Here is a 26222-nt window from a genome sequence, read left to right on the forward strand (position 1 = left end):
GTCCTCTCTCAGGAGTTTTACAAAGGGCACTGAGAGCTAAGTTCTGTTTCTTCTTGGATTACAGGCTGTGCAAACATATCCACAGGGCTGCTGGCAAGCAGGACCTTTAGCAGGGGGGGGAAGCCCAAGAGAAGGAGGCTAACGGAGGAAAGGCAGTGAGATAAAGGCCCAGTTACCTGAGCGAATTCATCTTTCTGCTTGGACCATTTTGAGTTGGGTTTCTACTGTTGCAAGTGAAAGAATCCTAATAAGACCCTCATAGCATCTTTTCCATTATAGCACTTAACCAATCAGTATTATGTATTTATTTGGTTCCTTCTTTAATGTTTTTCTCCACCAGTTTGTGAGCTCCATCTGGCCAAGGGCCATGTCTATTTAATTCACTACTGTTTACCCAGCACCTGACACAATGCTTCCCTGGAGCATAATAAGATATCAATAAACATAAAGTAAATGACAAATGCATATATGAACCCAGTGGCTGAGCTATATCAAATTCTTCTGCGACTTCCTATAAACTTAGACTCAACTATTAATATAGTTGATCTTGAAAAGAGAGGTCTCCTGTTCCTCACTTGGCCCTGCCAGGCAAGGTAACTTTTGAACTTCAAGAAAAAGTCCAGACCCCCAAACTGAGTCATCTCTCACACTTCCCCACTCCACCCTCATCCTCCCACGAGGCTCCTCCGAGGTTCCTGCTCAGTGGGACTCCAGAGTTTGTCAAATGGAGAACAAGCTTGTGAACGTTCCACTGCTCTTGGCCCTGACCTTTAGAACCAAGTGCTGATGGAACTGGTGAGCCCTGACCCACATTGTAGGTGCAGGAAGACAAAAGAGATCCTGCAAGGGCAGTGGAACATCGTATTTCCTACCCTTCCCTGGATTCCCAGGTTGAACAGGCCTCCCTATCAACATTAAGACTGCAAGGAGAGGCTTTGGAAGTCATGGCTGCATATCACCCAAGTGAGAATCACCTGGGCCTGTTAAAATGCAGATTCCTAGGCACCACCCCAGACCTTCTGAATCTCTTGTGTGTAAAGCACATTTTTTTTTCTTTTTTAAAATTTTTATTTATTTATTTATTTATTTATTTTTGGCTGTGTTGGGTCTTCGTTTCTGTGCAAGGGCTTTCTCTAGTTGCGGCAAGCAGGGGCCACTCTTCATCGCGGTGCGCGGGCCTCTCACTATCGCGGCCTCTCTTGTTGCGGAGCACAGGCTCCAGACGCGCAAGCTCAGTAATTATGGCCCACGGGCCCAGCTGCTCCATGGCATGTGGGATCTTCCCAGACCAGGACTTGAACCCGTGTCCCCGGCATTGGCAGGCAGATTCTCAACCACTGCGCCACCAGGGAAGCCCTAAAGCACATTTTTAACAAGTGTTTCAGGTGATGCTGATGCACTTAAGAGTTCAGAATCAGGCACCCTTTGTTCTAAGCCCCATTCACCCTGTTGCTGAGGGAGGGACCCACACCCTAGGGTTATGGGGATGGATGAACACATGACACCTGACCCAGGACGCATAAGATCAACACGGCAAATTGTTATACTCATAGCCCAGGGAAGGAGGACACTGAATTCCAGGCAGGGCCGCACAGGAAGAGTGAAAAACCAGGGGCTGTGAGAGGCAGGCTTTCTAGTATCAAGAGGTGTTCCTTGTTTCCCATGGGAGGATGTGGGTTTTGTTTGAATAATTCCATGGACTGGGAGGGAACTGAAACCCGCTACCCGGGGTTAAGCAGGAACTAACTGTGCCTAGTCCCTTGAAAAGGAGGGTTGTTGAGCTGGGGACCTTGTCCTTGGAAACAGTCTTAGAAGAAGAATTTGCAGTTAAACCATTGGAGGCCCTCCCAATTTTACCAGATGCCAACGCAACACGTAATACTGAGTCTTAATTTTAGTTCTTACGCCACACCCTTCTGTCACCTCTTCCAGAGAGCACAGCCTCCTTCAAGCTGCCTGGATATCTGTCTGCTTCAAAGTGGGGACAGGTGTGGGTAGAGGACAAAACTCAGGCCAATAGGCTCTAAGGAAGAAACCATAGGGCACACAGCTTCCCCTAAACTATTAGCTTTAGCACAGAAAGAAAGTGGGAGAAGGAGTCCCCATTTCCAGGAGTCTCCATCCTCCTGGAAAACCTAAAGGTGCCCCTGCGTGTGAGGCCAGCTGGCATGTCCCACATCATCACCTAGACAGCCTGCAGTTGACCATGGCGGCGCTGAGCTATAAACCAGACTGCAAAGGGCTAGCGGTCAGCCACAGACGACAGCCAAAGAGAGCTTTCACACTGTCCCTGCCCATAAAGAAAAAACACAAAAACAGAGGGAACAAATCTAGACCCATATCAAAAATACCGGCCCCAAACTGAACAGGATTCACAGAACACCAGCCGAGAGACCACCTGTGCATCAAATAAATAAAAGTCCCAGCAAGCTGGGCTCTTATGTCCAATTCCACTTGGGATACCTTTGGTCTCTTTTTCCTTTCCTCTTCCCGCAGAAGGTCCACTGGCACTACCCCACTCCCCGCCCCCACTGAATACATATGTCTTACTTTGGGGGAAAAAAAATGCTTCCATGTAGTTGAACTTTTCATATTCCTGAGGCTCTAATTAAGCTCTCTCAACATAGAGAGTTTTCATTCATTCGTTTATTTGCCGAATGCTCATCGACCATCTACTATGGGCTGGATCTGCACTAGGAGCCTTTGGAAATCCAAGATGAGTGAGAAAAGAGGCAGACTCATACAGTGGAATGCAATTTTTTAAAAGTTCTATACATACTTATATAAAAAAGATCTTCAAGACAGATGGCTAATTTTAAAAAATGTAATAAGCAGAATAGTGTGGATTGTATCATTTGGGTAAAAGGGAGACAGGGAGGAAGATAAAGGATGAAGGAGGAATAGAGAGGGAGGCAGACAAACATGTTCATTTCTGCATCCACTCTCTAGAAGAACACACAAGAAGTGGAAACAATGGCTTCCCAGAGGGAGTGGGGCATGAATGGGGGCTCCAGCCGGAGGAGGCTTTTTATCATAGACCATTTTGTACTGATCTAATTGTTTAACCACCTTTATGTGTTACCTACCTCTCCCTCCCAAAATAAAACGTTTCTTAAAAAGAAATAAAAATGAGAAAACTCAAAACCAGGCAGAGCAGAAAGACTAATAATCATACAATTAGTGAACAATGTAGTAAATGCAATGATAAAATTTTCAATGATAAAATGTAATTCCTGGGGTTCTTGAAGAAGGGCACCTAACCTAGGTGGAGAAGTCAAGACAAACGTATTGGAAGGACAGATATCTTGACTGACTCTCAAAAGTTGAATAGAATTGGGGGCCGCTGCCCTCCACATCATTTAACTGTCTAAAAAACAATCTAGAGGCTCTCAGGAGAGAGTTCACAGGTCCATGTGGCCTCTTGGGACTGTTAAAGGCTGATGCCAGAAGATCCCAGTGGAAGTGGCATATTCCCATATTCCCCAAGGGTGCTTAGTTATCCAGGGAAAAGAGCAGGCCAGCTACTGAGCTAGCCCAAGCTGGGCGCAGTTAAAGTAAACATTTGCAGAAATCATTTCTTAATTAGCATCACAGCCTTCCTGCCAATTCCAGATTTCCAGCAATGTGCAAAGCTGGGTAAGGCCTCCCTGGCTTTGATTCCTCAAGGTTATCTTTTAAGTGCTTCATTTCTATCCAGTGAAATGAAATTTCTAAATTCCAACTTTATGAGAACTACCCATTTCTTCCCCACCCCCATTCTTGAGCAACCTCTCAGAACGAGTGTTCTTTTAAAAGAGACAAGGTCTGTGCTGACATCTCTCTTTAGAGAGCTCCATCAAAATCCTGCACTTGCCCAGTGTCCTTTCCTTGGCCACCGGTAACCAAGGAAACGAGATACTATGGTAACACAGGGAGGAGAGGAAAGGACGCATCCACATCCAGAGCCCTTCCTCTCTCACTCTCTCCTTTCTCCTGGAATCAAGGCAGCTACTAGGGCAGAGAGAACATCTGTTCTCAGCTTCCAGGGGGAGGGGACAAGGACACTGATGGGCGGCTTAATGGCTGACATCCAGACCTTCAGATTCCATAACCTGAAGTCTGGTGCCCACCAAAAATATGCCCTTTCCCAGCCCAAGGGTGCAGCACACTCTAGAACCTGTAACATAATGCCCAAAATTCCAGATGTAAAGCATGTTTATTCAAATGAGTGCAATAATACAGATTGGGATAATGTCTAAGTAAAGCCCTAAACATACTGAAATTACGATGTATGAAAAATTACCACGTGTTTGAACAACCTTTAGCAAGCGCTGAATTTTTCTCGTGATTTCATCCCTCCTTTCTGCCTCCAAACTTCTGCCTCTGCCCCCAGCCCTCTGACCATCTCTATCTCTGCTTCTCAGATGCCCTCCTCCTGTATTTTTCTGTTTACCTACCTCTCTCTCTGAGGCCTGCCTTCCTGCTTCTCTCTGTCTCACTCTCCTCTCTCCCCTCCTCCTGACCCACGGTTCACCTGTCACTCTCAGGATGGAGGGGCTTCAAGAGAAAGATTCCCCGTGTGCCAGTGCCGGCTCGGGCCCTGCCATCTCCTCTCCACCTAGAGCACTGTTAATCACCCCCTGGGACCACACTGTGGACATGCATGATGTCGGGCTCAGAGGACCTCAGGGTGAGACAAATGACATCTCGGCTTGAAGGAGGTCAAGATATTACGAATTGTGAGACATATGACGACGTCATAAATAATCCAAGTGCGGTGCTCCAGGGCACTGGGAAAACCTACTATTTGTCTCCAATCTTTTGTTTGTTGAATCTTCTTTTACAACCTTAAGAATTCTCTTTAGAACTCTAAAATCTTTTCTTCTGACTCTTACATGAAATCCTCCTGAACGGGAGCTCTCTGGTCTAAGTTTTCAGCACTGAAACCGTCGGTTGAGGGAAGACCTGGCCGGTTTGATGAGGGGTGAGATGGGAGTGGTAGTGCAATCGGACTGGGCTGGGTGGCACCACACCTGTTGGTGTTCAGATGGAACAGCGTTGTAGTCATCCTACTAATAGAAAAGCCAAAGAGGAAGGTAATGCTGTGCCTCTTTGTCGAGCCAGACCCTCCCCCAGCTTTATTAATCTTCAAGCAAGTTCCCCACCAGCCACTTTCCTGAAAATCCTGGCAACAAAGCTGCCCTCAGGAATTGAGCTCAAGCCCAAGGAATGTCTAGGACTCCTAGAATGTATGTGTGCCAATCTCCAGCTTCAGACCCAGCTTGCCCAACAACAGATGGCTATTTTGGAAAATCTACAAGCATCCATGACACAACTGGCTCCTGGGAGAGAAAGCAAGAACTCTTCTCTCCCAGCCTTATCTCGCAATCTGTTGTTAAATCGCCTGCCCCAATTCAGTCAATGAATTGTGGAACAAAAAAAAAAAAAAAAAATTTCAGCACTGACTCCCCACCTTGGAACAGTGGTCTCCAAGTTGTGTGATCACACAGCTCTATCAGTCAAAACGTGTTGAACATGGACCCCTCCCTACCCTGACATAAGTGCACATGTTTACTTATAAAGCATATACATCTACTACTATATTAATATTGTACATGATAAAATATACACAAAGATGCGATTTAAAATGAAATGATAATATGTTATATCTGTTTCCATTGCCCTAATAGACTGTCTCGTGCATCTTACGTTAGTCTACTCAGTCCCTTTAAATGACTGAGGGCCTGGCTTTGTCCCCCAGGTCTGTGGGTTGGGATGACCTGAGAACCCAGTGAGGATTGGCAGGAAGATCAGAGTGTGATAGAATTTCTTTGCCAGGGGGTGTATTCATTTCCTGGGGCTGCTGTAGCAAAGTACCACAAACTGGGGGGCTTAAGCAACAGAAATGTGTGGTCTCCAGTTCTGGGGGCTAGAAGTCCGAGATCAAGGTGTCAACAGGGTTGGTACTCTTTGCGGACTGTGAAGGAAACCTTGTCCCATCCTTTCCCCTGGCTTCTGGTGGTCTGCTGGCCATCTTTGGCCTTCCTGCCTTGTAGGTGCATCCCCCAGAGCTTTGCCTTCATCCTAATGTGGCGTTCTCTCTGTGTACATGTCTGTCTCTTTGTCCAAATTTCCTTATTTTGTAAAGATACAGTTATATCGCATGAGGACCCATCCTAATAGGAATCCTGATCTTAACGATCGTAACTCGATCATCCTATTTCCAAATAAGGTCACTGTTTCAGACACCACTGTGTCCCCCCCCAGATTTCATATGTTGAAACCCTAATCCCCAGTGTGACTGTATTTGGAAATTGGGCCTTTAAAGAGGAATTAAGGTTAAATGAAGTCATAAGGGTGGCCCTGATCCAATAGTATTAGTGCCTTTATAAGAGGAGGAAGAGAGGTCAGCAATATGTGTGCACAGAGAAAAGGCCAGGTGAGAACACAGGGAGAAGGCGTCATCTACAAGCCAAGGAGAGAGGCCTCGGGAAAGACCAATCCTGCCAACACCTTGACCTTGGACTTCCAGCCTCCGGAACTCTGAGGAGCAATTTCTGTTGTTTAAACATCCAGGCTGTGGTACGTTGTTACGTCAGCTCTAGCAAACTAATACAGTCACATTCACAGGTACTGGGGGTTAGAACTTCAGCATCTTTCTGGGGACACAGCTGAACCCACAACAAGGGGCTCATGGTAAATGGGACAACAAGCTAGCACCCTTAGCCCGAGAGGCGAGCATGATGCTTCTCCCTGGTGGGCAGCTTGGGGGCAGCCAGGAGAAGTGGGAAAGCGACCCTTGCCAGGCTGCCTGCTACCAGGGGATGGGATGGCCTCTCTCTGAGGGCTGCCATCCCCAGACACAGGTCTACTCCCAGGCATGGGGCTCTGGCCAGCCACTAGTTCTAGAAGAGTCTACATTCACCAAAGCAGTTTCACACTGTCTTTTATTTTAAGGTTCCCCAAACACTTTGTAGCTGTTATTTCTAGAAGAAACTGCTGATGCTCTGAAAAAAGTGTCCGTGTTTGAAACAGCGACACGGCCAGGCTGCTCCTGGAAAAACAAAGACACGCCCTCCTAATTCCTGATAGAAAAGAAGCCAGATCGGAGCGTTTGTTTCCTAAACAAGAACTGAACGCTTATTACTTGTACTATTTAATTATGACCCAAGAGGTTTTCTAACCTTGCACATTTTGTCTGCAATGGCTGTTTAATTTTGGTATTAAAGAGACACGGTCGCTATATAGTTACCAAGTAACAAGTGCTTAAACCTCAGTAAATAACGGTTTTAATAATAACGTTCTGAAATGCATAGATCACACCTCCCTGTTCATTCTCTAAGAAAAACATTTTAATTATCTATTGACACATATTGCACATGGAACAACAGTCTTTTTAAAAGATAAATGGTTTTATAGGCGAGTCGGGTTAATTAAAAGCCAGTGAAATATTACAAGCGTATTTACTGGGGAATATTCACTGTAGGAGAGGAAAGGTTCTTACACAGTTGTCAGAATTCTGTAAATGTATTGTTTAATAACCACTTGGCACTTAATTACAGTGAGATGGTGAGAGCTTAAATCTAAACAGAGTGCACTCCAGCTATCTCTTCTACATACATGGCTTCTCCTTAGCCACACAGATTTTCCAGTTCAGACCACACCAAGGCAGGATATGATGGTCTGGACAATTGCTGACCAGAAGCTTCCTAGGTCCCTGGGACTGTCATGAGCAAATACTTGTTCAGATCCTGGAAACCAAGAAGGAAAGTTCAGATTCATCTCCAGAGGTGAGGCCAATTCTGAGGAAGGGCTACAAGATGAAGTAAAAACTCCTTCTCATGGTGCTCAAGGACCTTCACCACTGCTCATTTTTCTAGATGTTTCACTCCTCACCCCACTCGCCTCTAACTCTAAAACCCTGTGGGTGTCTCACCAGCACCATACCCCCCGCCACAAGGAAAGCTGTGTTCCAGAGAACAGCTGCTCCATCAGTTTGATTCCATATGAAGGATGGACAATAAACCCCCAGCCAACCTACGATGAAAATCCAGCATGAGCAAGAAATAAACCTTCATTGTTGAAGTCACGGAGATGTGGGGAGTGTTTGTTATGCCAGCAAACTTAGCCTATCCTGACTCATACGCTTCGCCAAGCCCAGAGCCTGACATGGAGAAGATGCTCTGTGAATGCTTGACAATGAATAAATACATGAGTCCACCAATGGATCTGCCCTTACTTCTCCTCTGGAATATTATCTGATCCTGGGAATCACTGCCAGGCTTCTGAGGAACTTTGAGGAACTCCACCTGTGTATATGAGCAAGAAGATCCACCAGTGAGCTGAGAAGCTTGAGTTCTGGGTTCTACTCAGAACCTACTAAGGCACAATGATCCATGGTTATCATTATGAGCAACTTGGTTTTTGTGAAGGGTTTGGGAAAATAATCAGAGGAGCAATGAGCCACTGAAATAACTGTGTGTGTGTGTGTGCACACGCTTGTACACATATGTGTGTGGGTTGGCCTTCCCATCATCCATCCTCTGGCTCCCCGTAATCGCTTCCCAAGTTTTTTCTTTGGGGACCAACTCCCATCCTCATCTCAGGTCTTGTGGTTTGGGTGGCACTGACCGTACCCCAAGTTCTAGGAGTGGATGTAACTTGTCGAGGTCACAAAACAAGGTAATGATAGAGCCACAACAAGAACCAAAGTCTCGGGCTTCCCTGGTGGCGCAGTGGTTAAGAATCCTCTTGCCAAGGCAGGGGACACGGGTTCGTGCCCCGGTCCGGGAAGATCCCACATGCTGCGGAGCGGCTAGGCCCGTGAACCACAACTACTGAGCCTGCGTGTCTAGAGCCTGTGCTCAACAACGGGAGAGGCCGCGACAGTGAGAGGCCCGCGTACCGCGATGAAGAGTGGCCCCCGCTCGCCGCAACTGGAGAAAGCCCTCGCACAGAAACGAAGACCCAACACAGCCATAAATAAATAAATTAATTAATTAATTAATTAAAAAAATAAAAAAGAACCAAAGTCTCCCAATCTTGGGTCTAATCCATCATTTTCCATCGATTTGGTGAGCTCCTGCTCTGAGCCACTCCCAAGATCTAGAACTATTGTGGTGAGAAAACAAGATGGAGAGTCTGCTGTCAGAGTCCTCAGGCTCAATTCAACGCACTCTCCACCCAGAAACCAGCCCTCATCCTCCCCGCCTCCCATCCAGATGCCCCATCTTCCCCAAATCCTCTGATGCCTCGACCAGCACCAGCCCTCCTCTCTTTTCTGAATTCCTTTTGCCACAAGTCCTAGCACATGAACAGACAAAAGTTGGACAAGTCACCGAAAGGAATGGCCAACGAGGAGTGAGGGTTCCATGGCCTAGAAAAGGAGGGACCAGGGGATGACTGAGGTGATGCTCTTTCACAACACCGCATAAGTCTCCCCCACTGAATCTGGAGCTTCTTGGCCTCGTGGAGAGCCCAGGGCACTGGACAAGCTGTCTCCTCATCCCAGATCAGGGAGCTCCTGGCTGGCCCCTCCAGGCACCCCACCTCTGACCAGGTCCTAACACTGGTTCCCCATCTCCAGGGAAGGAAAACAGAATGTCCTGGAAGTGACAGGGCCCTAAACCACTCTGTTGGAAACAGACTCACTGGAAGCCACAGGGAGAAGGAATGGACCAAGAAGCTGATTGCATTGCCCTTGGCAACAGCACGTCCCAACAGGTCGAGTCAATACTGCAGCACTCACTGGGATGTGGTTTCCTGAAGCTCACGAAAGAAATCTATATTGTTCTCAGGAGCAACCAACTTTTCTGCAGGCAGCACATGTCCCCTCCAGTGTGTGGGCAGCTTAAAGGGACAAAGAAACCCAGCCCAGAAGGTGGTTAAGCCCCAGCCCCCAGACTGACAGCCTAAAGGGAATATGACATTTCACCCACATGCTGTCCCTCTCCCTCACCCTGTGGCCACACCTCTCAGCCCCACAGTTGCAGTGGCCTCCAAACAGAGATGTGATCTTTGTTTTAGTCTCTCTCCTTTCCAATCCAGCCTAATAATAGTTGCTAACATATATTGAGCATTTATCATATACTGTCCAGAAGATAACTTTACAAATATTAACTCATTTGATTCTCAGAAAACCCAACCCTATGGGGTAGATATTATTAGTATCCCCATTTATTGGCTGAGGAATCTGAGGCACAGAGCAGTTAAGTAACTCACCCAAAGTCACACAGCTCCTCGGGGATGGAAACAGGCAGTCTAGCCCCCACTCTTCACCACCATGCTATACCACCCCTCACAGAGAACCCTTCCCATAGCTCCCCTGGTTAAAGGCAAGGGCTTTGGAAACAGACAAATCAGGATCAAATTTTCAGTTCTAGCCCTTACTAGCTCTGTGACTTGGACAAGCTACCCAGCCTCTCTGATCTCATTTTCCTCATCTGTAATATGGATAAAGATGACAACAGTACCTATCTTATAGGGTAATTCCAGGGGTTCAATTAGATGACCCATCACCCTTTCCATCCCCACTGCCCATCCCACTCTGAGCTGTAACGATACCAAACTATTTTCAGTTGCCCACATGTGCTCTGCATATCCTGCTGCCTCTGCCTGGATCGTTCTCTACCCCCTCTTATCTGGCCAGCTCCTTCTCATCTCTCAGGTCTCAGCTGGATATGCCTCCTCGGAGAAGCTTTCCCAACCTTCCATTATGCACTGCCTGTCTCTTCAGTGTTCTCCACAGCCTTGCACGTCCTACCATGGTCCCCATCACACTCGACTGTCCACAGATGTGTCCTCCATTGGGCTGTGAGCTCAGCAAGGGAATGACAGTGATCTTGTCCCATCCTCAATCCACAGTGTCTAGCAAGGTGCACAGAATAAGTCAGTAAATATTTGCTGCACAAATGACTAAATGAATATTTCTTTTTATTGATGTTTATATTCTTGCTTTGTCCTTCTTAATAGACAACAACAGCCATGCCTTACTATTTGTCTCTGAATTGCCCCCTAGGCCTGGCACATAAGAGCAGAGCTGGGACTGGGGGGAGAAAAGTGACGTGCCAAGGGCGCAAATGTAAGGAGAACTCAGCTTCGTGCAAGTGCAGGGTGGGCTCAGAAGTCCTCCATTAATGACATCTAATTTAAATTAATGGATGGCCCAACAGTTCAGTTACAAATCTCCATCTCTGTCCTCAAGGAGTTCTCAGACTTGTGATGATTTATATTCATCATTGAAGACTGACAGAGCCACACCTACCAGCTTCCTTTGGGCCCCTCGCTGGCGCCACCCCCATCATCTGACACTCTGCTGTGGACCCCCACGTGGACCAGGCTGTGGGAGAAAAGGATGTTCTCAAAGACCAAGGAAATATGATGGGCAACCATGACGGGTGGGTTGAAGTCAGACAGGCAGTGAAGGGACAAGAACATTCCAGGCAGAGAACTGGATGAAGACAACCAAAGGAATGTCAAGTTCATCGGGGCTCCAAAGAAACTCCTCTGACTGAAACTCAGCCTATAAGCCAATGAGAACAGCTAGAAAGGCAGCAACAACCCCACCTTTGCATAAAGCCTGTGAAGAATTTTTCCATCCATTGTTTCATTTGATCCCTACAACAAAGGAATTATAATTACTCCCATTTTATTGATGACAACGCTGAGGTTTAGAAATCAAGTGGCTTGCTCAAAGCACACAACTAGTAAAGTTGGGTTTGCAGACTTGTTTAGCTACTTTGGCAGTTCCCACCCTCAAGGCTTAGTGGTGACATCCACCGCCCAGGTGCCCTACACCTAGAATGACTTTACACCTCCCATGGAGCATTTACGGGACCAGAGTCTGTTGTGATCAGAATTTAAAGACTCTTTGTTGAGAGTGGCTGCAAAGCATTTTTGATCGCAGTCTTTCTCTTACACAACTGGACAGAGGTCTGGGAGGACCAGGAGGAAAGTGGCTTGTTCTGTTACCCTGGTTTCTTGCTCAGCCCAGCAAATGGAATAACTAAGGCCTCCAACGCAGTGCCTGGGCTTAAGTGAAAACAGCAATTCAAAGACTCTCTGGCAAAGAATGCAGACAGCATGTCACTGCTCTCTGATGTGTCATCCAGATCTCTGTCCTTTGTGCCTACTGCCTTTGTGGGTAGGCACAGAAGAACAAAACAGGATGGATTAGCTAATCCCCTGCTGGCGGTGAGATGGGAGCCTGAAACTCAGCTCTGAGGATTCCTTGACTCTGGGGGTCAAGAAGTTAGCAGTGTCCAGAGCCAGCCCTGCATGGCTCCCATTGCTGACAGCTAGCTGAAGGGCCCACATGGGCTGTTGGGAGGTCACAGCGGGGCGTTTCCATTTTAATCCCATAGTTTAGCCAAATGAAGCCAAGATATTCCTGCTCCCCACTGGAGAAGTCAGCCCGGCTTCAATAATTTCTGAGCGCTGACAGATAATTCAGAGATATTGGATATTTCACCACCTGGGGACTGCCCTTCCCTACCACAGCAATCAGTTACTGCCCGCCAACCAGGGGCCATGCAGAGGCCCTGGGCCCCCTCACGCCTTTACGATCAGGCTCCAGCGTCTTGGAAAATATTGCTTGAATTTATTTATATAATCACGTTAGGAAGGCAGTGAGTTATTGTGAAGTCAGCATTCTTCCATCTTCCTTCCCACTAATCCTTTGTTTGAGATTCTGCTTGAAGGACTCCGATTACTAATGCAATTACATGCTACCTGGTAAAGGGTAATCCAAAAAAAATTAAACCCTTCCACATATTGTATTTTTCACTCAGAGCCACCCTTCTCCTAAAACTGAGTGCTCACATAAATCAATTAACTACTGATTTTATGACTACCAGCTTTTAAGAACACATAGGCTTTTGACACCACCCTCATCTTAAAGATAAATGCTGCCTCTCATTTGGAACAACCAGCCCTTCAGAGATCTCTGAGTAAAAGCCAACACTCTGAAAGGAGTTGATTTTAATAACAACAGAATGCAAGACCACCACCAAGCAGGACAACATGTGTTTTATCCTGGTATCACTAAAACCCGAAGGCTTCAGGCTGCCTTCCTGACATTCATGGGCCTTAATATCATGCTCTCTTTCTTCCACTGACCATAGAATAAATGTGAAAATAAATAAAATGGGGCTGCAGACTCCAGGAATATTCTTCTTGGAGGGGTTCAGGAGGCGTAACATTGAACCTGTGGATTGTAATCCTAGGACACTGTTTGGTTCTGCAGTAAACAATACTATAAAAATCACCTAAACACTATTGAGTTTCAAATTTTACATCAACCTACAGACAAACCACACAGGCTAAACTATGGTTACAGAGCAAAATATAAATGTTATCCAACTTAACAATATAAAAGTAAAAATACAGCGTACCTGAATGGGTGGAGGGGATTGGGAGGGAATTAAAAAGCAAATGATATTGTCTGTGATGAATGAAATAAGAAATGGAAGTCTTAGAATGTGACTGAATTTGCCTAGATGATCAGTAAGAAAAAATAGTGATTTAATTGTCTTTGGAGGCGAGGAGATACAAAGTGAAGGCTGGTATAAAGAAGCTAAATCTCTTATCACAGGAGGAAGTCGAAAGACAGTGTCCAGAGTTGATCAATTAAAAAACAGCTGTGTACAGGAGACACAGTCCTTTATGTACACAGGTATATTCCCAGCAGATCCCACCCTGTTTACCCAGATGCTCTGGTCTTGGGCCCTGGTCTGCAGGGAACTGAGAAGAGCCTTGTTGTGAGGGACATTTGCCCTTGGTTTGGCTGGGGAAGCCACCTATGCTGGCAGCTGTTTATTTCATAGATCAAAGAACATCCTGTGTTTACATACTATATCATATTGCTGAGCCTCTCCCAGCTCCATCTTGCTGAAGAGCCCTAGATGCTCTCTTAGAACATTGAATTGAATAATTATTTGTTTTAAAGAAAAAAGAAAAGAAATAGAAAACACTAGTAACAGCAAAACATACAAAATAAAACTGCCACAAGATACAAGCACATCTGTTGTGAGAAAAAAACTGAAGGGGAGCCATGGGGTGGGGTTAAGAGTGTAAGCATTGCTGTCAGAGTGCTCTGAGTTTGAAATCCAGTTTTGCTAGTGTGATATCAGGCAAGTTATTTTATTTCTATCAGTCTTTGTTTCCTCATCTGTAAAATGGAGACAACAATATCTATTTCACGAGATTAAGATAAAAAATAAAGATGCCTGATAAATGATAGGAGCTGAAGATTAAAGTAGCTATTATTGTCAAAAAAAAACAAACAAAAAAACTGTGTAATTATATTATTTAGACATATAGAAGAAACTGCAGAACTAAAAACAGAAACCATTAAAGTGGTTGCTTCAATTTTATCCTATGGTCAAGAGAGTGAGTAACCTTGAGTGGGGGTTGGATAGTGACTTCCGAGTGCTGGTCAGTCTCCATTTCTTGATCTGGGTGTTGGTTACAAAGAGTATCTTTGTAAAAATAATCAGCCACATACTTATGATGTCTACAATTTTTCTGTTTGTAGGGTATATTTCAACTAAAATTTCCTCACTAAAAGTGGCTGCCTTTGGGGAGGAGGAGTACAAGAAATGAGGGGAGAGACAGGGTATCATTGTTTTCTCACCATCAGCCCAGCTGATTATTCAGCCCAATTGGATTATTTTTAGCCATGCAAGGTGTTACTTGCATGAAAATTAATTACGTTTATGCTGCTTCATACTGGACCCTCAGGTCACTTCTCAGGTGTGACAAGTTCCATGTCCTCTAAAGGCAAAATTCCATGATGTGTATAAGATGCTGGGGGATGGATATCAGCAGACTTGGGGAAGTGCTTTCAGAGTCCCCAACAATTTGGGTAGTGAGTTCACTGTCATTGGAGATGCTGAAGTCAAAGAGATAAGGAAGAAATGTTTCAGACATTACATGAAATTTCTAAAAATCTTATATGTTCTGGTATAATGTTATAAGTCATAATTCTAGTTATTACTTTAAAATGTATATCTCAGAAATAACTAAAAAAAAAAAAAAAAAAAAGAGAGAGATAAGGAAGGAGCTCTGCCCAGGGGACTGTGGATGCAGTTTGATTGTTGCTGAAACTCAGCAACTCTGGGGGCTACACATACTTTGGTCCGGGGCACCTGCATTTCTTCTTTTTTTCTTTTTTCTTTTTGAACCTTTTTGGTCCAGAAAGAAAACTCAAAAGGTCAAGAGTTCCAATGGAAAAATACTCCTTACAAATTGGGACAAGGTCAGAACTGGAAAGAGGAGATTCAAAGGAATCCCTTTTCTCCACATTGATGTTGAAGGTGAGCGGCCCAGGGTAGGGGTTGGGGGGCGGTGACACTGGGGAAGAGAATACACCAGCTGGGCCAAACCAAGTATGGCTGTTTCACCACCTGGGGACTGCCCTTTGCCACTGCCCGCCAAGCAGGGGCCAGGTGGATGGTCGATGGCATCAGGTATCCAAGGGCTAGGAATTTAGGATATCTTCTGCTCTGAGACCTCTACACCAGGGGTCCGAAAACTGTGGCCCAGAGGTCAAATTTTGCCCACTGCCTGTTTTTGAACAGCCGGTAAACTAAGAATGGCTTGACATTTTTAAATGACTGAAAAATATCAAAACAAAAATAAAACATGCCATGACACATGAAATTTAAATTTCAGTGCCTATAAACAAGGTTTTATTGGGACACAGTAGTGTTCACCATTTACATATTGTCTCTGGCTGTTTTTGCTACAACAGCAGGGTTGAATGGTTTCAACACAAAGCCTAAAACACTTATTATCGGGTCCTTTACAGAAAAAGTTTACCAAACCCTTCTCTATACCATGGCTAGTAAAATAGCATCTGTTCATCCAGTGCTTTTAACTCCCAAAGTACTTGTCTCACTTTGTCATTATCTTCTTGTTTAACATGCTGTAGGAGGAATTTGGAATCATAGAATTGGAATCAAAGAATTTGCAATCATGGAATATAAACAGGCCTGGTTTGCAGACTCCCCCACCACAACTCCCCAGTTTTACATGTGGGAAAACTGGAGTCCCTCCTGAGAAAGTCGTCCCCTTTGCACTTAGGTCATTGTCTTGGGGCTCTTGCTCCGTGAGATCAAATCCCCCTCAAGCTCCCTCGCAGCACGGGGTTCAAAAGAGGAACTCAGGAACTCAGGACCAGAACTCAAGCACAAGAGCCTTGGTCCACGCTGCAGATAAGGCAACTCATCAAATTGCCAATTTACTGAGCTCATGGAGGTTTTGTCGAAGGGAAATTATAATTTGCCCCCAGTCCTCCTGGTGTTTTCTGAAAGCAAGTAGGCTTTTCCTTAAGCACACCCAGTCTTCCCTGCCTTTGCAGAAGAACGTCTGTTCTGATTTTTGGTAGGAAAATGACTAAGGAGAATTGCCCTGGCTCAGTTACTGTAGGGTTTTACAGTCTCTGGGGACAAGGCAGGAGAGAACAAAATGTTGACAGATTCTTCAGTTATTGGATGAAGTGACAATTGGTGTGTTGCTTGTTTGACAGATCGATTTTTGGTGAGCTGACTCTTGCTGGCTTCCAAACAAAGCTCAAATCTGAGGCTGGATTTTGGAGACCACTCATTTGGGGGATTCTCTGTGGCAAATTAAAGCTAGGGAGCGAGGCCAGGCCCCTGCGAAGGCTCCAGTTCCTCAGCTGGGTCCAGCCGGCTAGTCTGTGCTTAGCTCCCAGCTGTGTGCCTGGACGTGGCCTCCCAGGAGGCAGGGCTCTTCTCCCCTCGGCCTGACGGTTGCCTAGGAGACCGAGAGCTCCAGGGAGAAGAGAGGCACTTGCAGCCTCCCCGGGCTTGCCTAGGGACAAAGGAAGATTCCCTAAGTAGTGGGCCTTTTTACCCTTTTTTCCTTGCACAAAGAACAGCATCCGTCAGATAAATCCATCTCAGAGAAGTTGGAGGACACCTGGAGCCTGGCCGATCACCCTGGCAAGCCCCATCTCTTCCCACCCTCAGCACAGTGTACAGTAAGTGAGCAGCTCTGCCCTGGGGGCAGCTGCACACCTCCCCTTGCCCGTCTCACCTGTTAATAGCAGAGTTCTGAAATCAACCCACCTGGATTCAAATCCTGGCTCCTCGTGTGCTAGCAGTGTCACCTGAATGAATGATTTTGTTCCTCTAAACCTCAGTTTCTTACCTGTAAATCTGTGAAGTTGAGTTTTTTTCAATGTACCTAATTCAGAAAGTAGTGAGGGTTCATTGAGATAATGCATGTAAAGCCCTTGAACACTACCTGGCCCACAGAAGCAAACACCATGCTATTAATATTGCCTTTGCGGGGAAAAGCCCTGCCAAATGTGAACTGGAGTGCCTAGCTAAAGGAAGAGCTGGAGTCCTCTGGCCTGTCCATCACTGGAGCCCTGGGGGGTGGCGGTGATGAGCCCCAGGGGTCGCGGGCTGGTTATTTGTTTGGCCAGTCCAAATGACTTATTATACCAGCCCCCTGGCAAGGGAGTAGAAAGGAAGAAGATAAAAAATCATAGCATCGATTTTTCCAGCACATGAAACCAGCAATGTTATTTCCAGATCCATCGTTTCTGAAATTAAATTAAATAAAGTTTAGCTCAGTTTGTCAATTTGCTGAAAACCATCATCATCTGACTTTCGGCTTTGTAGTGAAGGGGCTCATGGACGGTGTTTTCTCCAGGCAAGTGTTATTGCTTTAGGAGAAGTGAGGGCTTTTGATGACGGTCCAGAATTTTAAGAGCTTTTCAACCGAATGAGGTAGCAATTTGCCACTGCGTTTTCCATAACCATTAGGCGGACATTTTAATAAATGGGGGCTGTGGCGAGAGAGTCCTCCAGGAGTGACTTACAGCGGCGGGACTCCACACTCTTACGCAGAATACAGTCCCCAAGGTGGGTGAACAGTCCCCCTGCCTTGAGATACACTTTTGAAAAACCAGAAACATATTCTTCTTTTACTTCAATGATGAGATTTTTCTTTCCTTCAAAAACAATAAATGTGCCAGTTATTTCAGGTGAGAAAACATAATCTTGAGATTGCCTTAAGGAGAGGTGTTTTCCAAGCCCAAACTCGCCCAGGTAAAGGGCTAATAAAAGCCTCCAGAGGGGCCAGGCAGGGGCAGACAGGAGTAATAAGTGGCCTGTCAGTCATGGTAGACAGGCAGAGCCAATCAGATGGGCTTGGGGGAGATCCCACATGGTGAACAGACTGGAAGTGGGGAGGGGTTAATGAAAACCGGTTCTATATCACTGGGCCACTGTGAGCATGTTTCACTAATTACCTCCACACTGCCTGGGGCTTCAGTCTGTCCCTAAGATCCCTGACCACTGAAAGGTCAGAACCATGGTTTCCAGGACAAGTAAATAAAGATGGCCAAGGGAATCAATCTTTTATCGAAAGTCATGGCTCGAGGACTTGAGCTGTTCCAGGTGGTCTGAGTTGTTCAAGAGTTTGGTCCTAGGTCTGGTGGGATGTCCAGAGTGACTTCAGCAGGGCCGACAGCTGAATTCACTCTTTCAAAACTGGTTCCCGGGCTTCCCTGGTGGCGCAGTGGTTGAGAATCTGCCTGCCAATGCAGGGGACACGGGTTCGAGCTCTGGTCTGGGAAGATCTCACGTGCCGCGGAGCAGCTGGACCCGTGAGCCACAATTACTGAGCCTGCGCGTCTGGAGCCTGTGCTCCGCAACAAGAGAGGCCGCGATAGTGAGAGGCCCGCACACCACGATAAAGAGTGGCCTCCGCTTGCCACAACTAGAGAAAGCCCTCGCACAGAAATGAAGACCCAACACAGCCATAAATAAATAAATAAATAAAACAAATACTTTAAAAAACAACAACAAAAACTGAACTTAAAAAAAAAAAAAAAACTGGTTCCCACATATGCAAACTCTGAGTTGAGTGCCCCCCCCGCCCCGTTTGTGTGAAACCATCCTCAACCTTCTTGGGGCAGAATTAGCTGGTGTTCCCCTCCTACTCCCAGAACATTTCATACATACCCCAGTGAATACCCTCGAGCACCCAGTACTGTAATGATCTGCCTGGGTGCCCATCTCCAGCCTCTGCAACAGTGCCTGGCACAGAGGAGAGGGGCTCAGGAAAGGTTGGCCGACTGCATGAAGAAAGGGATCCCAGGGAAACCCCTCTAGGACACAATGACAATGGTTTGTCAGAAATTCTGGCTTGAGTTCATTATAATGTGGTTTGTAGTTGGGGACATTTTAGAAAAAAACGAAAGCCCTGTTTAAGTAAATCATGGTGCATCCATTCAATAGGCTATTATATAGCCATGAACAATGATATAGCAGATGTATATTTATTTCTTTGAAAAGATCCTTGTGATGTGTGATTAAAGGGGGAAAAGCAGGCTACAAAACAGTTTGTATAACATGATCCCATTTTTACTGAAGGAAAAAGTTTGTATTTCACACACACACAATCTTGGGTTACATCAATAGAGGTGACCACAGGAGCTACATTGAAGTATCAGATTTAAGAAGAACCTTGACAAGGTGATCTTCACCAAGAAAAGGGTGATTGAAATGGAGAAGAGTCCAAAACCATGTCATTTGAATAAGGATTGAAAGAACTGAGTCCTTTCCGAATTGGGATAAAAAGACTCAGAGTCGGACTGAAGGATACGGGGCCAATGAGAACACTCACAGCATGAGCTGAAAGCTCTTAAGAGACACGGGAGAGGTAGTAACGCTGCAGGGAATGGGATCAAGTAAGGCCCCATGAACAAGGTGTCGTTTGAACTTGGCTCTAAACTCTAAAGCTGAAGGCAGCATTTCCCAGCCTTTATCTACTGGCATCCCAATCTCACAATTTTGGCATTTCCTTGTTCCGCCTGTATGATTGTTTACTTATGTTCTTCTTTTAAATTGTCTTATTTTGAAATAAATTAGTTCCAAACGGTAACTCTGCCTCACTAATGATATGGAAAAACCAATATTGCCACCACAAAAAAAGCAATCATAAAAACGCATTTTAAAACACTCCAGAGTTGTTAAATCCCAGTTAAGTACTGGTGGCTGAAAGCTCTGCACCTAAGATCTGTTTCTTCTTAGTTATAAAGGAGAGATTAACAAGTATTATAAAGGCGTTAGAGACATGCTTACTGCCATCACTACCACCCCAGCCCCGCCACCCAGGAACTCTGTCCTGGCCAGAGAAGCATGAGAGGAGACCCGCTTCCCTTCCCTCCAGGGATCCGGAGTGATGGAACACAGCATCGCAGTAGGTAGAGGAGAGCAGGAAGGCCTCCAAGACAGGGGAAGAGCCTAGCAAAGTTGGGGGGTGCCGTAGGATCCCCAGAGTAACAAAGTACAGACTTCTCATTGTAATCTTGTTATACTGCTTTGATTGTTGTGCTATGTGAATATATTAACCTTTCAAGACAAAACAAAATATATGTATGATTTTTTTTAAATTATCATGCACACTCATACACATACATACATAATGCTTTGTACAGCAATATTCGAAACAAACAAGTGGTCCAGACACGGTGCAGAGCAATGGCCTTGGAGCTGAGCTGCCTGGGGTGGATCACAGCCCTTCCACTTACCAACAATGTGGTCTTGAGTAGATCTTTTAACCTTCCCAGACCTCATTGTCCTAATCTGTACAAAGGGGATTCGATCTCTGCCCCTGGGTTATGGGACACATTAATAAGGTGATCTAAGGTGATCAGTGTAAAGGCCCGTGCCCTTCACAAGCATTCAGTGGATCACTGTGTCACTACTTCCTCACCTGTCTCTGTGGTCCTTTGCTTATTTCAAGTGCATCTCTATGTGTATCTTTTCCTATCTGTCTCTGTCACCCTCATTCCCTTCAGCTCTAAAATAAAACTGAAGCATATATTGTGTCATTTATTACGTGTAGTTAATAGACTGTTCTTTTCCCTGCTCTTAATTTTAATAAGCTAACAAGGAGAGTGTTCACATTTCTCGAAGCAAACAAGTTGGTTACATTAAATTGCTTTTTACTTCCTTGGGCTTCCATTTGATTTCAGGAGTGTGGGTCAGTGACTTTTAATAGCAAAACTGTTCACCAGCTCTGGTGCAGATCCCAAGGCCACGATGGCACACACAGAATGTGTATTGGCAAGAATGGGCCTTTCCCATCAAGCATTCTCCGAACCACAATGGTGGGTGAAGAGCCCCGAAGAGACTGAAATGTTTCTGTTGAGTTTCATTTCTTTGAATATTTCTGCTGCAACTCAATAGAAGTCAGTAAATCTCGGTTTAATTGCCGCTATTGAAAGGGGAGGGCACAAAGGTGCAAAAGGCTTTTGGTGGCTCCTGAAGTGTCCATTTACAGACAGCCTTAAAAACATGACGCATTTGTTTTCTAGTTTGCAGACTCGCACACAACTTCATCCCCCTCCATGCCTCCATCATCCAAGGCTGCTTTCTAAAGATAGACAGAAGGTTCTTGCAGGACACTCCTTTTTCACTCATTAACGGTGATCAGTAAACCCTGTGGTGTTCATTAAAATGTTCCTCTGCTGCTCAGAAACATTTTTTTTTCTTTGAAAGCCAACTTTAGCTGCTGTGAGGTCAAAGAAATATATAACAATTATGAAGAAGGTAATCGCCATTGTACTTTTTTATTTTGAGTACGTCCTGGGGGCGGGCAAGCAATTGTGATTTATTTCCGCTCAGACCCATGAGCGTCATTTGAATATTTACTGGGGCTGTGCTCCAATGGGGCGATGCAAACGTGCGGCGGAGTAAAGAGCCAAAAAGTGACGGCCCTCCGCACAGAGGAGCCCGTGACTTCTGACCCTACCTGGGTTTGCTTTTATGACTTTCATATCCTTGAAGTTATTTAAAAGAAGATGAAATATGACAGGTGCTGGGGTTGGCAAAAGCCGCAAGTTGATTGTATTCCGGGCTGCCCGTGGGAACCTCCTCTCGGAACGCCGTCAGCACATTTAAAACTATGCGGTGCATTGCTGTCCTCTGCACTTCTCCCCTGACCTGCAGAGCAAACCTGGCTCAGCGCGTAGACAGGTGGAGCCGGACATTTGTTTCCTGCTGGCCAGCTTCTCTTTTAGGTATGTCTCTATCGCCCAATCTCAGTGCGTGGGGTTCAGAGGAGCCTGAATACTCCCCATTCCTCAGTGTCCAGGGATAGGCATGTGACCAAGGCTAGCCAATCAGAGCACACCTCCTGGTCAGACTGATTGCTTCATGTGACTTACACTGGGCCAATGAGAGCCTTCCCTGGGGCTTTTTGAGGACTCTGAGAAAGAGCTTCTCTCCTTCCACTGTGGTTATAATCTGGCCTGAGGTAAGCCTGGATCCAGCATGCTGGGAGAGCATGCATGGTGGGAGGATCCAACATTATTAACAACAGCTGAGATCAGAGCTGCAGACCACTCTGAGGACATTCAGCCTTGCCTGAAACTACTCTTGGAATTTTTAGTTAAACTGATGCCATAATTCCTTTGCATTAAGTCATATTGACTTCAGTCTCTGACAAAATCACATGATGCCTGACTAGAGGAGAAGCCTTTTTACTATAACCAGAAGAGCACAGAGAATATTCCCTGCCTATAATACTTTCCCCGCTGGTTCCCTAAAACCAAAGCATACACCAGAGTTTGCCACTCCCTTACTGCCTCTCCCAAGAGCAGTTCCTTAAAATATCATTGCACATGAATCCTCGTTTTAGGGACTGCTCCTTGGGACCCCAAACTAAGAATGTGAGGATTAAATGAAACAATCTGTAGAAAGTATTTAACACAATACTTGACTCCTAATATATGATACATAAATGTTGAACATTATTCTTATTCTTGCTACTGTTGTTGTTATGTTGATAGAAGACCTTGAACCAGGATCCAATTTCCCGACAGCTAATCCTGTATTCTTCCAACTATGCCAGTGTTTCCTAAAATGTCAAACATATACCACAGTTGATCCACAAAATGATTTGAATTGTTAGACGTTTTAATATTTTTTAAAGTTATGTAGTTATGGCAAGTAAGTGCTGTTTTCTATTGATGATAGTGGCCATAAAGTTTCTTTATAAAATAAATGTCTTTAGGTAATAAATATGAGTCAAATTTTTTAAGTAAGTAAAGGACACCCCAAACTTTACGAGGATATGGCAAAAATTGTGGAGTTGGTCTACTAACAGAAAACCCTGAGCTACCCACACCACCCACCAGCCAAAATCTTCCCTGCAAATGGCTTTATGGTCACCGCTAAGGTCTTGCAGGACCTGGCAGAAATGAGTGGTGAGTCAGATCTCCCATTGTAGCCGTTACTGTGCCCCTTACATGCTGATGCTGGGCTCTGTAGTCGCTGGAGGGAGGGAGGAGGATGAGCAATGGGCCGAGGAGAGAAATGTGGCATCTCTGGGAGCTGGAAAGAAATGTAATTTGGGTTCCTCAGCCTGAGAGAAAGATAAATAAGAACACAGTAAAGTGAGAAACCACAGCCTGGAATGCTTTCCAGGTGGGATGGAGATGCCCTAATATGAGGCTGGCCCCAGAGAACCTCACTGAGTGAGATTACTCTTACTACCCACCTTTCCCAGCCCCAGCCCCACTCTTGTGGACGCCGTCATAGTCCAGGTCCAGAGCCAGTTAAACCCCACTAACTAACTAACTGTGTAACTTGAGGACAGCTACGTAACTTCTTTGAGCCTCCATGACCCCATCTGTAAAGTGGGGAGAGTGAGCCTCACGCCATAGCAGGCCGGCCAGCAGCACAGAGGAAGTCATCTACAGAGCCTTTAGCACAGGTTATGGTCTAGGAAGGGCATTTTCAGATGTGTGCCCTCTTCATTCCAGGCCTAACCAGGGCAGAAAGTCCAGTATCACCCACAGCTCACCAACAGATAGAGTCCAGGGATTAACTGGCATCTGCAGCCAGGGTCTGGAGCATCTCCTCCATGTCTACCTGGGTCTTTGGTCCAGCCTCAAGCTTCCCTCCAAGGAAATACACCATGCCCTTTATGTAAGGTGCTATTGGTGCCCCACCCAAATCCCCATCACTGGGCCAGTTACAAACCATGTACACTGCATGTTTGGACTGCTAAGGGCTCACAGCTTCATCTTCCTCCAGAGAATTGCCCTTGACTGTTGGGAATCACCTCACCCAGAGAAGCCTGGGGGGCTGCAGGCAGTGACTGGCACAGGGATATAAAACCTGGTCACTTTGCCTCAAGAAGATGCAACTCTGTGGGGCTATTCATGCTCCAGGGCCTTCAGAGGGATCAGGCTGAGGCTAGATGTCAGCTGAAACCACCTCTTTGCTTCTTCCTCTACCCTATCCTGTCCTCCTCACTCCATTACAAGTTTCTTCTGAACATAATCCCTCAATAGATCGCTTGCACAAAATTCCCATCCCAGGCTCTGGTTGGAAGCTGATCAAAGATACCTTTGTGCATTAAACAAGATGCTTTCCACAGAAGGCAGGATAGGCTAGCTCCTGCAGAATCTAGCTCTGGCTGACATTTTCCCTAAATGAAGATAGTGTGACAGAGGATGTTGAGAGGCAGGGGTTCTGGTTCACTCTGTTAAGCATTGCTGAAGAGCCAAAGCTCTGGGAGGGCAGGACTCTGGACAGCTCCAGGGATCTAAGCAGTCGTGACAGCCCTTCTTCACAGGGCTCTGGCCTTAACAAGACTCAACTCCAGCAGTCTAGAGCATGTGAGATGAAAGCCAAGCCCTTTATTATGGCCATCAAGGCTTCACGTGATCCAGTCCCTGCCGACCTCTCCAGACTCACTTATTATCACTCTCCCCCTTGCTCACCGTCCTCCAGCCACACCAACTTTCCTTCTGACCGTACATAATGTCAAGTTTTTCTACCTTGGTGTACTTTCTGTCCCTCCTTTCAGAAAACCCCTTCCACACCTCTTCCCATGAATAAGTTCTCATTCAAGACTTAGCTTCAGTGACCCTTCTCAGATAGGGACGGGACCTGAAACTCAAGGAGGGAGCTGTGATGGAGGAAAAGTTTCCACACACTAGGAAGCCCCTTCACTGGTGGAGACGCGGGGTTGCGGGGGGAAGCTTCGGAGCCACGGAGGAGAGCGCAGCAACAGGGGTGCAGAGGGCAAAGCGGAGAGATTCCCGCTCAGAGGATCAGTGACGACCAGCACTCACCAGCCCAAGAGGCTTGTCTGCTCACCCACTGGGGCGGGTGGGGGCTGGGAGCTGAGGCTCAGGCTTTGGAGATCAGACCCCAGGGAGAGGACTGGGGTTGGCTGCGTGAACACAGCCTGAAGGGGGCTAGTGCACCACCGCTAGCCAGGAGGGAGTCTGAGAAAAAGTCTGGAACTGTTAAAGAGGCAAGAGACCATTGTTCTGAGGTGCACAAGGAGAGGGGATTCAGAGCACCGCCTAAACGAGCTCCAGAGATGGGCGCGAGCTGCGGCTATCAGCCTGGACCCCAGAGACGGGCATGAAAAGCTAAGGCTGCTGTGTGCTGCAGCCACCAGGAAGCCTGTGTGCAAGGCTCCCCTCCCGGGAGCCTGTGTAGCCTGCCACTGCCAGGGTCCCATGATCCAGGGACAACTTCCCCCGGAGAACACACGGTGTGCCTCAGGCTGGTGCAACATCACTCCAGCCTCTGCCACTGCAGGCTCGCCCTCCATTCCGTACCCCTCCTTCCCCCTGGCCTGAGTGAGCCAGAGCTCCCTAATCAGCTGCTTCTTTAATCCCGTGCTGTCTGGATGGGGAACAGACACCCTCAGGAAACCTACATCCAGAGGCAGGGCCAGATCCAAAGCTGAACACCAGGAGCTTTGCAAACAAAGAAGAGAAAGGGAACTCTCTCCCAGCAGCCTCAGGAGCAGCGGATTAAATCTCCACTATCAACTTGATGTACCCAGCATCTGTGGAATACGTGAATAGACAACGAATCATCCCAAAATTGAGGCGGTGGACTTTGGGAGCAACTGTAAACTTGGGGTTTGCTTTCTGCATCTAATTTGTTTCTGGTTTTATGTTTATCTTAGTTTAGTATTTAGAGTTTATCATCATTGATAGATTTGCTTATTGATTTGGTTGCTCTCTTCCTTTTTAGAGTTTTTTATACATATATATATATTTTTTCTTTTTTCTCTTTTCCTGAGTGTGTATGTTTATGCTTCTTTGTGTGATTTTGTCTGTATAGCTTTGCTTTTGCCATTTGCCATAGGGTTCTGACTGTCTGTTTTTTGGGTTTTTTAGTATAGTTTTTAGTGCTTGTTATCACTGATGGATTTCTTTTTTGGTT

At 46.0% G+C, this 26222-nt stretch overlaps 1 protein-coding gene across 1 annotated transcript; it reads left to right on the forward strand.

Moving 5' to 3' along the window:
* The first annotated feature begins 715 nt into the window (after positions 1-715).
* LOC309616347 (TSSK6-activating co-chaperone protein) lies at positions 716-25043 on the forward strand. The gene has a single exon (XM_082366831.1). The coding sequence runs from the start codon at positions 5027-5029 to the stop codon at positions 5402-5404; it is 378 nt and encodes a 125-aa protein (XP_082222957.1). The 5' UTR covers positions 716-5026; the 3' UTR covers positions 5405-25043.
* Positions 25044-26222: the final 1179 nt, after the last annotated feature.

This window comes from Balaenoptera borealis (genome assembly GCF_965194805.1).
Source record: "Balaenoptera borealis genome assembly, chromosome: 19".
NCBI classification, from domain to species: Eukaryota; Metazoa; Chordata; class Mammalia; order Artiodactyla; family Balaenopteridae; genus Balaenoptera; species Balaenoptera borealis.

Excerpts from the sequence above, each read along its gene's own strand:
- LOC309616347 (XM_082366831.1), top strand. The coding sequence starts at position 5,027 with ATGGAACAGCGTTGTAGTCATCCTACTAATAGAAAAGCCAAAGAGGAA.